At 52.1% G+C, this 14,352-nt stretch overlaps 1 protein-coding gene across 1 annotated transcript in view; it reads left to right on the plus strand.

Moving 5' to 3' along the window:
• KRT80 (keratin 80, type II) overlaps positions 1-13,077 on the plus strand; it is a 17,601-nt gene extending 4,524 nt beyond the window's left edge. Inside the window, exons 3-9 of the mRNA XM_014955702.1 lie at positions 6,259-6,319; positions 7,218-7,313; positions 9,402-9,566; positions 10,049-10,174; positions 10,270-10,490; positions 11,613-11,668; positions 11,764-13,077. Of these exons, the coding sequence (XP_014811188.1) occupies positions 6,259-6,319; positions 7,218-7,313; positions 9,402-9,566; positions 10,049-10,174; positions 10,270-10,490; positions 11,613-11,668; positions 11,764-11,984 (946 nt within the window). The 3' untranslated portion in view covers positions 11,985-13,077. The remainder of the gene's footprint in view (positions 1-6,258; positions 6,320-7,217; positions 7,314-9,401; positions 9,567-10,048; positions 10,175-10,269; positions 10,491-11,612; positions 11,669-11,763) is intronic.
• The last annotated feature ends 1,275 nt before the right edge of the window (positions 13,078-14,352 follow it).

The raw sequence follows: 14,352 nt of genomic DNA on the forward strand, positions 1-14,352 counted from the left end.
GGGGGCACACAGAATAGCGTGGGGTTGACTTAACCCAGGCAGTCCCTTATTCCCAGGAACAAAATCCTAGTTGGGTGGGTAAGTGAGAAGTTAGCATCATTTCCTCTTCCCTGTTAACTAGAGATGAAAGGAAACCCATAAAAAGCAAAATATCAGAGCGCAGAGTATCTGAGAAACACCCCCAGCCAGAAAACAGCTCCGGGGAATGGTATTACTGGGAACGACGGCCACTAAACCAGAGAAATTTTTATTCTCCACACCATTATCACAGGCCAGAACTTTCCCCCCAAACCATTTCACATACCAAGGCTGCTCAGTATTAACAAACCCCGCTTCCCTTCCCCCACAGCATTTAATGCAAAACTCAGCTTTGACCAAGAAGTCAGACTTTTACCCAGAAAATGTCTTGACAGAAAATACTGAGGCAGCTGAAAGTTGAAGGGCAGACCAGCTGCCACGTGCTTATCAGTGCTTTTGCCAAGAGCTCCCAGATCTTCAGATAAGAGCATTTGAGATGTGCCATGGCTCATTCAAGGAGACAATGCTCTTCTTATTATCAGTGCCATTTGCATACCACAGAGGAATCCACAATTAGATACTTTCCCCAACAGTTACACCCATCTGCCCACACAAGATCTCTGGAGTCTTCCACGCTGATCTGCAGCAGAGCCACGTACGGGCACTGCCAAGTGACAGGCTGAGAGAGTTGGGGGGTTCAGCCTGGAGAAGAGAAGGCTCTGGGGAGACCTTGGAGCCCCTTCCAGTCCCTCAAGGGGCTCCAGGAAAGTTGGGGAGGGACTCTTGATGAGGGAGGGGAGAGATGGGACGAGGGGGAAGGGTTTGACACTGAAAAAGGGGAGATGGAGCTGAGATGTGGGGAAGACCTACTTTGGTGTGAGGGTGGTGAGAGCCTGGCCCAGGTTGCCCCGAGAAGCTGTGGCTGCCCCATCCCTGGAGGGGCTCAAGGCCAGGTTGGAGGGGGCTTTGGGCAACCTGGGCTGATGGGAGGTGTCCTGAGGCTTGGAGCTGTTTTAATGTCCCTCCCAACAAAAAACGTTCTGTGATTCTGTGGTGATTCCTTGACTTCCCTGGGTTGGAAAAGACCTTGAAGATCATCCAGTCCATCCATCAACCCACCACTGCCCAACCCACCACTGCCCCATGGCCCTCAGCACCGGCTTTTAGATCCCTCCAGGGATGGTGTTTGGGGAGTGGAGCCATAGGATGAGTGGGAAGGGTTTTAAGCCAAAAACTGGGAGATTAAGGCGGGATCTGGGGAGGAACTTCTTTGGTGTGAGGGTGGTGAGAGCCTGGCCCAGGTTGGCCAGAGAAGCTGTGGCTGCCCCATCCCTGGAGGGGTTCAAGGCCAGGTTGGAGGGGGCTTTGGGCAACCTGGGCTGGTGGGAGGTGGCCCTGCCCAGGGCAGGGGGGTTGAAACAAGATGATTCTATGACTGTCAAAGCAGAGCAAGGATGGTGAGGGACAACCTATCCGCTGCCACCGAGACAGCAGGGAGTCAGAGCCCAAACCTCTTCCTGATGCACAAAGCAATACATAAATAATAATGGTGCCTTCTCCAAAGAATCTACCCCAAGGATTTCAAAGCTCTTTGCAGACTTTGATTAAACCAGACGCTCGACGTGTCTGCAAATTAGGGGCTGAACCGATACCTCCACGTTACAGACCTTAACGGAGACACAGCAGTTAAATGTCCTACTCAATTCACAGAGGGAGCTGGTGACACAGCAGGGATAAGAGTTAGGAGTTTGGTTCTTGACCTTATGCTGAAATCATTATGCTCAGGGTGCTTCAAGAAGGGACACACTGACACCCAGGTGCCCAAAAATCCCTAAATTCCTTGTGGCGGGTGTCCTGTTTTTTGGATGTTGGATGTTTTTGGATATTTCTTTATTTGGATGCTGGTTTCACTATAAGACCTGGGCTCGCTGATGCTTGCTCTGCTGCAAGGCACCAACTCTGAACTGGGATCAAAGCCACAATATGGATTGTGCTATTTACTCCCTGCCCTAAAAAGATTAAGACCTTCATCACTCTCTGGAGCACTCGGTCTTCCTCACCACTTCCCTGGGGAAATACCTGCTCTGTGGCCCTGCAGTTATAAAAGCTGCTTCTTGGCTGATTCCCTGAGAATCAGGACCCAGAGAGGAAAACAGTTGTGCTGGTGGAGAATGTCAGATCAGTCACCCATATCCGCTCTCACAGTTCGTACTCATATTTGTACCCAGTAATTGCCTCATTAATTGCCTACGGTTGGTACTTTGGGGTTTTTTTCAGCCTGATTTCTGAAGGATAAAGAATACACAAACAGGCTGGGTGTTTTCCCCTACCTTTTGATTTCCTTGGGCAGTTACCACCTAGTTGACAACAGGATAGACATGACGGGGATGCTACATCCCTCAAAATTAAAAAGGAGACTGATTAGAGGAACAGGACCCGCCTCACACCCACCCCACAGAGGGATGAGGACGCAGCATGCGCACAAACAGAGTATTAGACAGCAGAGAATCCACAGCAAGCACCATCTTTACGCCTGGCCCAACTATCGGTCCTGAGAAGGGTTCCCGCTTTGTGGGACCTCAGAGCCATGGGGGAAAACACCCAGAGGTGACACCGCTCCCCAAAGCGCTTCTCCTTCACCTGCAGAGCCTCTCCCTTCTGCTTTCTCCCCTTTGTGAGCTCCAAGGCACCAGCCCCGCCGGGGGGCACCTAAAGCAGGGGGAAGAGGCAAAACCCACCCTGTCATTGGGTGCTGTTAACACCCAGAGCCGGCGTCGGGTGGCTTTCTGCGAGGGTGACAATCCACCCTCTGCTCCCAGGGGTTAGTGATTCACGGGGAGAGAAGCCCAGCTTCGGCTGAGCCTTCTCCAGGCAGCCATCCAAGCCCGTCCTAACCCACGCCGGCTCCGCCGAGTCCCGCATGGCGCCTTCCAGAAGGCGGCCTCAGCCCCGTTTGTTTTGCTGGAGCAAATGGTCTGCCCAAACCATGCAAATTTTGGAGGCTTCCCACTCCTTGGGAGGTTTCTTTTCCCAAGGGAAATTTTTTTTCTTGGGGGGGGAGGAAAAGCTAATAAGCGCACCGGCAAATGGAACTGGTCACGCTCTCAGCCAAGAGATAGGAGACTCCAGAAGAAACACGCCATGAACATAGTGACCACCCAAGGAGGCTGCTGCCCATCAGATGGGAAATCTGCCCATCAGAGCGCCCCTGTAAGGTCCTAATTTGGCTGTTTTCTCCACCCAGGGGTTCCTTTCCAAAAAAACATGCAGGAGATTTAACTAGCCAGCACACTTGCACCTCCTTCTCAAATCAGGTTGCCATTGACTGGAAATTCCAAAGGCAGAGAAGATTAGAGAGGGGGCAAGGGAAGCGGGTCAGAGGCTGGCACAGGACCTCCAATCCTGCTTCTTTAGGAAGTAAAGCTAAAAATCCAATACCAAAACACACCCAAATAGATGACTGCTCAAAGGTGCACATCTGTTTCCTTCAGCTCCGCATATGCACGATTTGCACAAGCAAAGACCCATTTGAATGAGAAAGCAGGGAATTTTTGCATGTACTGACCTACTCTGGTGGGGCACTGAGGAGATACTGCAGGAAAGAATCCTCCTTTGGAGGATCCATCTCTGAGATCCAGGGATTGTGTTGGTTAAATCTTGCCCCCGAAGACTAGACAGTCAACACACCGCTACCTTCAACCTCTCAGCTGGTTCTCAGCTACTCCCTGCCCCATTTCCTTGCTCCACAAGAGGAAGAATGACTTAATATCATGCCACCGGGCTCAGATCCATCCCACCACTTAGATCTTCACCCTAAAGTAATCTCAAAGGCACATCCAGAGAGGAACGCAGCCTGCCTGAGATTTGGTTCACCTCTCATTTTGCTTCACGGCCCATGGAAGGAGCCCAAGGCGACCAGACACCTGTCTCAAGTGTCTCTTAAGTGCTTGAATCGAGATGGGATGGATTTACGCCTTAATGCACGGCTGCTGCAGGATTATCTCTAAGGAGATAAATGCTGTAATGTGTTTGTGGAATGCTCCATCCCCGGGTGAGTCATCTCCCCGGCCACCAGGTCCCTGGGGAGCCGTGCAGGGAGCACGTTTGGCTGGCTGGGCTTGCTCTCTTGCAGTCAGGAGAGTTGTTTGTTCAATATGGGAGATTATGTCAGCGCCCGGCAATGCGCGAAGCTGCTTCGGCAGGCTGGGACGGCCTGGGACCGGGCTGAGATTGAGCGAGGATGAAGGAAGAGTGGCAGGCTGTAATTAAGCTCAGCACATAGTTGCTGGCAGCACAGCTAACATTCCAGCTAGAGTAGCAGAGAAACCAGACAGGTAAATCTCGTTAGCCATGCTGCCTGGCCTTGTAAGAGCAGGGAAAGGAGAGGGTGAGTTTAACATCATGGGGGTTCTCAAGAGGAATTCAGGGAGGGGAAGAACTTCTTGGCTGGGAGGGTGGTGAGAGCCTGGCCCAGGTTGCCCCGAGAACCTGTGGCTGCCCCATCCCTGGAGGGGTTCAAGGCCAGGTTGGAGGGGGCTTTGGGCAACCTGGGCTGGCGGGAGGTGTCCCTGCCCAGGGCAGGGGGGTTGGAACAAGATGTATCTTTAAGGTCCCTTCCAACCCAAACCGTTTTATGATTCCGTGACTGTCAAAGCAGAGCAGGGATGGCAAGGGATGACCCCTCTGCTGGCACCGAGACAGCAAGGAGTCAGAGCCCAAAGCTATCCATGATTCTATGAACCTTAGATGGGCCTAACTGTGACCATCAGATCCCCTCCCTGGTCCCTCTGGCAAGGACAAAACAGCTCACAGGAGCTGGGTTTGGTGTTTCAGGTCAGCACCTGAGCATGACTTACCCCCTTGTGCTGTGATCCTCTCTGCTGCATTCCCAAGTCCTTCTCCTCTTTCTGCTCCAAAGCACAGCTCCTAAAGGTTTGTACAACAGAGGAAAGGTGAACAACCAGACCACCAAAAACCAGAATATGGCCCTCATTCCCCATTTTATCATCATCGCTGTCAGGACATGGCACTTCACTTATTCCCAAAGGTCTCAGACTTCTCCCTATCAGTGTGGTGACATCTCCAAGCAGCTCCAAAAGGTTTAATTCACAGCCTGGGAACGCTGTGTGCAAATTAGCGTAAGAGGGGCCTGAAGTCTCACAGAAGAGCCGGGAAACGGTGCCACCACCCGCTCTGCTGGCAGCAGAGGAGCCAACACTCCCACGTCACATCTGGCAGCGCAGCAGGAGATCCCAAATGCCCATCACGTAACGTTCTTGTACCGCAAATGGATCAACTGCTGTTGGTCACACACCAGGCCCAAAAGAGACCTTTGTGGCCTCCTGGTCACAACCCTGCTTTTAGCAACCTCTGGCCCAGCCACGTGCTCATCCCAGGAGCCACCAAGGGCTGGTATATTCCCTGAGGAACCCTCTCCCATTTGCTGCTGGCCATCAAGAGGTGCGTTTGCCCCTGGACTAGGTCTTTGCTATCCTGGTCCTCTCTTATCAAACCTGTTTTTAAACACCTGTGGGGTTGGTTCCTCTGCTGGATATTTAGTCCTTCACACTCCACCCTGCCCCGGCTGTTTTTTGTTACCTTCTGCTCTGTGGGCACTCTTTTCCCCAGATTGCTTTGCCAGATCCCGTGTTATTTCCCAAACTGCGCCAGGAGCACATGGTCACATTGTGACACCACTTCAGGATTCTCAGAATGTTCACAAGCCAAAGTTTTTTCCCTTGAGAAGATTCTGGGGCTCCTGAAATTAAATGCTGAGGATACCTAAAAAAAAAAAAGGAGAGGAAGGCTTAGGATGAAAACTTAGGAGTCTTTGGGCATGTGGGTTTCACAGGGAATAACTCACCACACCCCACTTCTCCAAGCCTACTCTCTTTCTGTGGCAAATGGGAGGTAACCTGAGGTTGCTTAGCCCTCAAATTAAATTAGATTTAAAGCTCCCTCCTCTCTACTCTGGGGCTCTGCAGCCTTCAAGTGCTCATGGTGTTACTACAGAGCAGCTGGCGTGTGGCGGCATGTTACCCTCCCTCTTGTCCAAGATGCCCACACCTAGAAGATATCTCTTTTTGCTCTCTAACGTCCATCAGGGAGGTGGGAAACCACAGTGAGAGCAGAAACCATTGATAACGATGCTTTTTGGGGCCAGCAGGACACTCTTAGGCATCCCAGAGTCTTTCTCCATGTGCAATTTCTTACTGCTTTTCTCCTCCCCCCTCTCCTTAGATACGAGGATGAAATTCGCCTCTGTAGCGGCATGGAATACACCTTCATGGAGCTCAAAAAGGTAAAGGCAAGAGAAGCTTTTCAGCTAGACCAGCTCTGGTGGGTCACAGAAGGGCCTGGAGAGGATGATGGTCCAGGCTGAGCTCTGGGCTGAGTCCTTGCACCACTGATGTTTGTGAGGTAACAAGGTCTCGAGGAGGACAGGAGAGCAGTAACCACAGTCACCGCTTCAATAGGAAAATACAAGTGAATCTGGGCCAGTTGTAGGGACAGAAAAGCCCCACAGCTCTCGGTGAAAGCACCTGGAGGTCAGACCATGCCCGCACCCACCCCACTGGTTGGTACTGGCCAGCCCTGGCCTGGAGGGGTCTGAACCCCAAGACCCTCAGAGGCAACACCCCTGTTTTCTCTCAGAGTGACATCACGGGTTGGGAAAGGCTGGAAATTGATAAATGTGTTTGCTTTGTGTTTCCTGTAGCACAGCCCCACCCTGTTTAAACATCCTGCCCCAGAAGTATCAGCTGAAAGGGGAGGCTTTGTGCACAGCCTTCACATCAAAAAAAAAAATAATAATCCAAGGTGCAGGAATGCAGGGTATTATTAGACAGAGGAAACGTTCCCCACAAATGATCATTATGGCTAATTGCATGTTTTCCCCGACGCACTCATCAGCCAAGTAAGGGCAGTTCTGGTGACTTCTGTGGATGGCATCAGAGTTTTCAATAACCCCTGCTTTTTGCGGTGAACAAAAGATGAGTGGGTATGGATCAGCTCTGCCTGCTTCCTTCTCCACCCTCCCTCATCCGAGACTTCCACCGAAGTGCTCACACACACACATACATACAAAAAAACCCCCAATAAATACAAACAAGGCACTTGCTGGGGGAGAGGTGGCAGTGGGAGAAGACTTGTTGCTACAAAGCCAAACTGGTGATTAACACGCCTTCCATCTCCTGTAGGATTTAGATGTGAGCACCTTGCACAGAACTGAGCTGGAGGTAAAACTCAACGGGCTCCAAGAGCTGATGGAGTTGAAGAAAACCATTTATGAGCAGGTAAAAAGGCGACGGGGAGCGTGGCCCTGGGGCTCACACATGCTGATACGGAAAAAAAAAGAAGTGGGATTTCTGTGTGGACAGTTGCACTCCAGAGAGGGCATTGCTCTGGATTTACACCAAAAAGAGAGCTTGTCCAGGGGAGCTGCCTGGCGTTACACACAACTGTTAGATGGCTTAAGGCAGGGTCTCATGAGCTAATCCCCTCTCCTTAATTAAAGCATCTCCATTTTAATTTAAATTGATTAGGGTGTTCCCTCTGCCTCACAGCTACAGGGAGGCTCCCCCCAAATGATCAGGAACCCCCAAACTAACTCTGACCAGCTGCTCTTGGGCTCAGCTCCAAACCTTTGCCATGAAACCAAACGTCCCAGGTGACGAGGGAGGTGACATTATTCTGTTCAGATCCAGAGGGAGGGTTCAGGACAGAAGAGGACAAGCCCTGGTGAACCTGGGCGAGGTGCTGGATGCTTTTTAACACAATCCAACCTTCTCCATTTCCACTTAAAACAATAAATTTGCAGTCAGGGACGATCTCACCAAGGGGGGAAGGACGCAGAGGCTGCAGCCCTTCAGCCAAAGCCTGGATCCACTCAAATTGGGGGGGGAAGTGATTACAGCCACTTACTCAGAGCCTGTAAAATGTCACCAAGCTGGCTGGGCAGTGACTCGGGAATACTAATGATTTGTCTAAATCCTACTGATAAAAACAATTAGAATGCTTAACAGAGGAATGTTAGCACCTGTCCTGAGGAAACTGAGGCAGAGAGAGACAGAAGGACCTGCATAATATCAGAACTGCATTAGAATATCTGTCCTGCCTGCAATTAACCATGAAACCTCAATTTCTCTAAAATTGTAAGATTATTCCTGGTGCAAAGCGATTCCCAGGGGTCGCTGGAAATCAGATCCTGCTGTGAGGATCTGCTTGACCTAGTCTCTTCCTTGAGCTGGTCTCCTCCAGGCCCCACATAGCTTTTTCTTTAACCTATGTTTCACGCAAAGAACTTACCCTCCACCTCTCTCTCTGCCCTCTCTCCTCTCAACACCTTCTTCTCAGGTTAGTCATTTTCTCGCCTGTACCTGTTGAGTTGACTGACATCAACGCACGGGCTCACATACCCACTGGAAGGGCAAATGAGGAAAATTTTGCTTGACAGCTTTGCTCACAGTATGTTTATATGAATCAGAAGAAAATCCCAGCCTCAATCCTCATTAATAACCACCAGGTTCTCTTCCCCCCCCCTCCTCCTTGCAGCGGATGCTCAAGCATTTTCTCATATAACTAATAACCTGCTCAAAGAAGCTCAAGGATTAAACACCAGTGGGAAAAAGTACACTGATAATCCTGCTCTTTGGGAGAGTGGAGGGGTATTTTTCAGTTACTCATGAATCATGTCAGGGCACCCTTTGTTTCCCCAGTGAGGGGAAGGCAAACAAGGTACACAAACGCTTCTCTAAAGAGATTAGAGCCCTCAGCACAAAAGGGAAGAACAAAACCCTCGAGATGAAAGGGAGGAGATGGGGAGAGCTGTATCCTGCGCTCTTAACAGTGGTGTAAATCAGAAGCAACTGCAGAGACAGGGATAAGAGTGACTCCCCGCAGGAGGAGGCTGGGGAGGAGCTGCCAAGGGAACATGAACACCGTCTGCTCAGCATCACGTCCTGTCTTGCCTGGACACAAACCACCCAGGAGTACAGGGATTAAGGATCACTTTTAGGATCACCGAGAGGAGTCCGCACTCATCTTTCTTTGGCTCCTTTTCTAAAGCTGTGACCGAGTCCCTGACCAAGAGCAAAGACCCTGCAGCTTGTGTGGGCACGTCCCCACGTCCCCCACGCTGGCTCGAGTCTCCCAGAGCATGAGAGCAGCTCTAGGGAGTACAACAGGTGGGTGATGGATGTGTTCCTAGAAGGGTCCCGTTTCTCCCTGCTTTTCCCAGACACAGAGCAGATTATAACAACGGCCAGAGCAGCCACAGCTCCTTGAGATACCAAAGCAGAGCTGGGCAAAGACACCTTTTCCAGCCCCACCAGCCTGCAGAACGATTCATGCTGCCCTATTTCTGTTCTCTCTTTGCTATTCAGGAACTCGAGGAGCTGCTGACAGAAATTAAGGACATTTCTGTTGTGCTGGGAATTGACAACGTCTGCAAACTGGATCTGAGCAGAATCGTGGAAGAAGTGAGGGCCCAGTATGAAGCCCTGGCGCTTCGGAGCTGGGAGGAGGCTGAAGCACTTACCAGGAGAAAGGTATTTGTCTCCTTATCTGATTTCCACTGGGGAGAGGCAGGGGAAGAAGAGGAAGAGAGATCAGTCTAGAAACTACAGGAATCAGCAAGATGTGGAGCGACAGAGGACACCTGGGAATGGAGGGAGGCATGAGGCACTAACCCTGATCAACTCCTTTCTCAGGTCTCTAAATGAGGAGTTTCATCACTCTGGGCTTCTCGCACCATCGGTGGGGAAAGGCAGGGCCATCTCCCAGTGGCAGCTTGGCCTCCTAAAATACAACTGACCTTCCACTGGTGCTCCTCCAAACAGAGCAGGAAAAGATGTGATTAACCCCAAGAAATAGCGTGCTCTACACCTGGCTCAGCTTCAGCTAGAAAATGAGCTCAAAAACCTTCCACGCACCCACTATTTTTCCCCAGTTTGGTGTTTCTCCTCAAGGGCAGTGGGAATCCTTACAGAGGAGACACATGGATAACCCAACTCTTCCATCTCCCCTGCAGCTGAGTGAAGGTAACACCCAGTCAGGCACCTACGGGGGTCACCTCCTGGACAGCCGCCGGGAGATCGCAGACCTGAACATCCAGATCCAGAAGTTGAGGTCCTGCATCGTGTCCCAAAAGAGCCAGGTATGTCCCAGGGTGGGTGACAAAACTCTGACATGCAGGTCTCAAACTACCACACATCTAACGCCTCCTCCACCCTTTTCCCTTCGCAACACCAGTGCCTGTACTTGGAGGAGCACATCAAAGAAGCAGGAGAACATGGCGAAACAGCCCTCAAGGATGCCAAAGCCAAATTAATCAAGCTAGAAGAAGCCCTACAGAAGAGCAAGGAGGATATGGCTCACCTGGTGAAAGAGTATCAGGAGCTGATGAACATCAAGCTGGCTCTGGATGTGGAGATCCTCACTTATAGGAAGCTGATGGAAGGGGAGGAGAACAGGTAAGCTGGGCTTCCTTGGGCCTGAAGAGGGAAAGGGATCACAGAATCACAGGACAGTTTGGGTTGGAAGGGACCTTAAAGATCATCTTGTTCCAACCCCCCTGCCCTGGGCAGGGCCACCTCCCACCAGACCAGGTTGCCCAAAGCCCCCTCCAACCTGGCCTTGAACCCCTCCAGGGATGGGGCAGTCACAGCTTCTCTGGCCAACCTGGGCCAGGCTCTCACCACCCCCACAGCAAACAATTTCTTCCCCACATCTTCAAACCCTTCCCCCTTGTCCCATCGCTCCCCTCCCTGATCCAGAGCCCCCCACCAGCTTTCCTGGAGCCCCTTGAGGGACTGGAAGGGGCTCCAAGGTCTCCCTGGAGCCTTCTCCAGGCTGAACCCCCCCAACTCTCTCAGCCCCCCCTCCCAGCAGAGGAGCTCCAGCCCTCCCAGCATCTCCGTGGCCTCCTCTGGACTTACTCTTACAGGTCCAGGTCCTTCTTCTGTTGGTGGCCCCAGAACTGGAGGCAGCACTGCAGGGGGGGTCTCATGAGAGTGGAGTAGAGAGGGAAAATATCCCCCCCTTGCCTTAGTGGCCATGCTTGGTTTGATGCAGTCCAGGATGCGAGTGGCTTTCACACGTTGCAGGCTCATGTTGAACTTCTCCACCAACACCCCCAAGTCCTTCTCCTCAGGGCTGCTCTCCATCCGCTTTCCACCCAGCCTGGGGTTGTCCTGACCCACATGCACGACCTTGCACTTGGTCTTGTTGAACTTCATGATGAAACTAAACTTCATTGGGAGGCACCCAAACACCTGGGAAGAAAACAGACACCCCAAACTTTGAGTCCAGTATCAAAGGTTTGATAAAGAAAGACCAAATCCCAGCAGCGCCCATAGAGTTTGGCCCCGTTTCTTGCTCTGAAGTTCTCCTTAGACTCCCCAGACTGGAGTGTTCCAGCACTTCTCTAGATGTTGCTTTGCCCAGATGCTGTTGATTGAGCTTTCATGACCCAACCATGCACTTGGCTCTACCCCACGTAGACCAGCTCACAGGGGCCGCGCTCCAGTCCTCTGTACCCCTCCGGCACCGCAAAGATTAACCTGTGTCCTCACCCTCTGTCCTTGCGTTCACAGCATGGAGCAACCAATACCCACAGTCATCAGCACCGTCCACTCCAAGCCAAAGCACCGTAAGTGGTTTTAATTCGTACAATTTGGTGAAGCGGAGCGTGAACAGAACGTTTCTAACCCCCACCCTTTCATTGCCCCCTTTCCACCCCGGCAGTTTCTGCCAGCACCTTGAGAAACTCCAAGCTCTTTGCAAGAGGAGCAGGCAGCACCGATGGTGAGAAGAAGCCCAACGGCAGCAGTGCAAAGATGCCACCCTCTAGAAGCCACAGCGACACCTCAGTGCCACCTGAAGATGCCTCCCTCAGCAGTGCCCGGCCAAAGCTCAGTCCCCTGCCCACCGAGGAGCGCTTGGAGAAACTGAGCCCCACGGCATAAACACGAGACCCGTTGGCATCTGGAGCCAAACGAGGCCAAAGCACTTTCTCCTCAACTCAAACCAATGTCCGAGGGACAAAGGATGAGGATCCACTCCAGGCTGTCTCTTATGTCTTTACAACACCCCAGTTAACATCTCTTATTACCAGTTACCAGCAGAATCCAACCCAGGACTGTAGAGGCTCTCCCATTCACATACCCACACCATCATCTTCCTCTCTAGGTCTGTTTCCCCAGAGGATTTGCATTCATGTCCCATGAGATCTACATGTAGGGAACGTGGCAGGAGGGGCAAGTATTTATTACCCGAGCTTTTATTGTCGCAGCCAGAAGGCACCATCAGCCCAGGCATTTTACCAGTATTACAGAGTCATTCCCTGCCCTGTCCCTGCTCCGAGCGTGCCTGGGACATGTCCTCTGATGTGGCTTTCCAAGGAAGGTGGCATCGAGCTTCCCCAACGGACGCCGGGGGGGTGGGGAAGATGCAGGTAAACAACCTGTGCTGGGTGGATTTGCATATCTGGTGACAAACTGGGGGATTCTTGCCCACTTCAGAGTATTTAACTGATTTTACTGCCTTTCAGGTGGCCCCTCACACCACCAAAGCTAAACCCCCTTAAAACTTTCATTCTCACAAGCCACCTCTCTAGCAGAGAGCACCCCAGAACCCCCCCCAGAGTGGTGTTAGGCCCTAGAAATGGGATATTGGCTCCCATTTAACCTCAACGAGCAGGACTTGTCTTTGTATTTATTGAACTTATGTCACAGCTTTTCCCTTGCCTGGCCGACACCAGCCGTGGCACCCCCCCGGCTACGAGAGCCAACCTTGTAGATGCCACGGTTCTGGCCTCAGCTCAGGCATTACCGTGGCCCCTTTGCACACCCCAGTCCAGCCAGTGCCCCCCAGTATTTCCTTTTCCAAAGCCAGGCTCCGGCCTCAGCCACTGCCGCGGCCTCGAGTGCCCAGATTTTGAGTTCCCAGGAGGAGTTGTTCCGAGTCTCTTTGTATATTCCCACTGAGCACATGGTGGAATTTCCACGTTTCCGTAGGATAAACAACTCCCACAGCGTCCGTGTCCCCAGAACACTCGCTCTCCAGGGTTATGGCTGTTATAATAAAGTATTAAGTGTCATGGAAAGCGTTGTATTGGGTTTTTTTTCCCCCCCAAACTTCTTAGCACAGCCCACCTGAAACAGCAATTCCTTCCCCAGTTGCCAGCAGGTCCCAGCTGAGGGCCCTGGCTAAACTCTGGCAGCCAAACGAAGCTGAAAATCGCTTCCCAGGTAGATGTTTGGTCCATGTCCCCGGGGAGAAGCACATGGGGATGGAGGGGCAGATGCGGAGCCGAGGCTTTGGGGACCTCCCTGCCACCAGCCCCCCACGTGCCTCCAAATCCCAGAGCAGCTCACACGTGTTCCAGATGGTTACTGGGACACCACACTCCCACTGCCATACTCCTCTACACAGAGCTTCTCCTGGCTAAATTCCCCCTGCAAAGGAGAACGTCTGCACCTGGGACCCAGATCCATCCTAGGAGACCCAGACTCATCCTGGGGGACCTCACTTTCCTGCAGCCCCCCATTTCAGAGGTGCCCTTCCAGAGCACACAGGGTTTCTTGGTGCTCCTTGCTCAAAACCACCCTTCGCTGAGGGATTTACACATCTCTCAAAGATCCAACAGAGAAAAGATACCCAGAGGTGCTGGAGGACCCAAAACGGTAAACATCTCTGCTCTGCTGTTTGGGGTCAAACCTGGGAGAAACACTGCACTCTTGGGGTCAGCTCAAGGGGTCCACGGGCAGAGGAGGGGAGGACAGTCCAGGCCAGCAGAAAGAGCCCCCACGTGTTAAATCTGGTTTTTCAAACCAGCAGGGATGGGAAAGGGGGGAGCTGTGAGCGAGCTGCCAGTCCTACGGGCTGTTCCCAGCTCAGGAGCCTTTAGCACAGAGCTTCCCCTGGAGGCAGGACCCAGCAGAACCTTTCGACCAAAGCCCTTCCAGCTGGAGGAACAATGCTGGGTTTGTGCGAGACACCGGAGGAGCGAGAGGCCCAGGAGATGAATGGGTGCTCTGAGCAGTTCTCGTAAGGCAGGGTGGGGCTGAGGCTCCCAGTGAGCTGGGGAGGGAGAAACACAGAGTTAGTGTCGCCCAGAATGAAACCTGAATGGACAGGGAGGGCCCTGGGAGCCCCCAACATTCAATCTGGGGGAACTGGAATGGCCAGAGATGTGTGTTCCTGGCCAGGCTGGGAAGGGCAGGGGCTCAAAAGCAGCCCAGTCCTGCAAGAAGAGAGTTTCTAGCTCTATTCCCTCCCTGCCATATGGTTTTAGGGGATTTATTCTATTTTTTCCCTGCTGCTTTAAAGAAA

The sequence above is a fragment of the Calidris pugnax genome, unplaced genomic scaffold (genome assembly GCF_001431845.1).
Source record: "Calidris pugnax isolate Ruff unplaced genomic scaffold, ASM143184v1 scaffold300, whole genome shotgun sequence".
Classification (NCBI taxonomy): domain Eukaryota; kingdom Metazoa; phylum Chordata; class Aves; order Charadriiformes; family Scolopacidae; genus Calidris; species Calidris pugnax.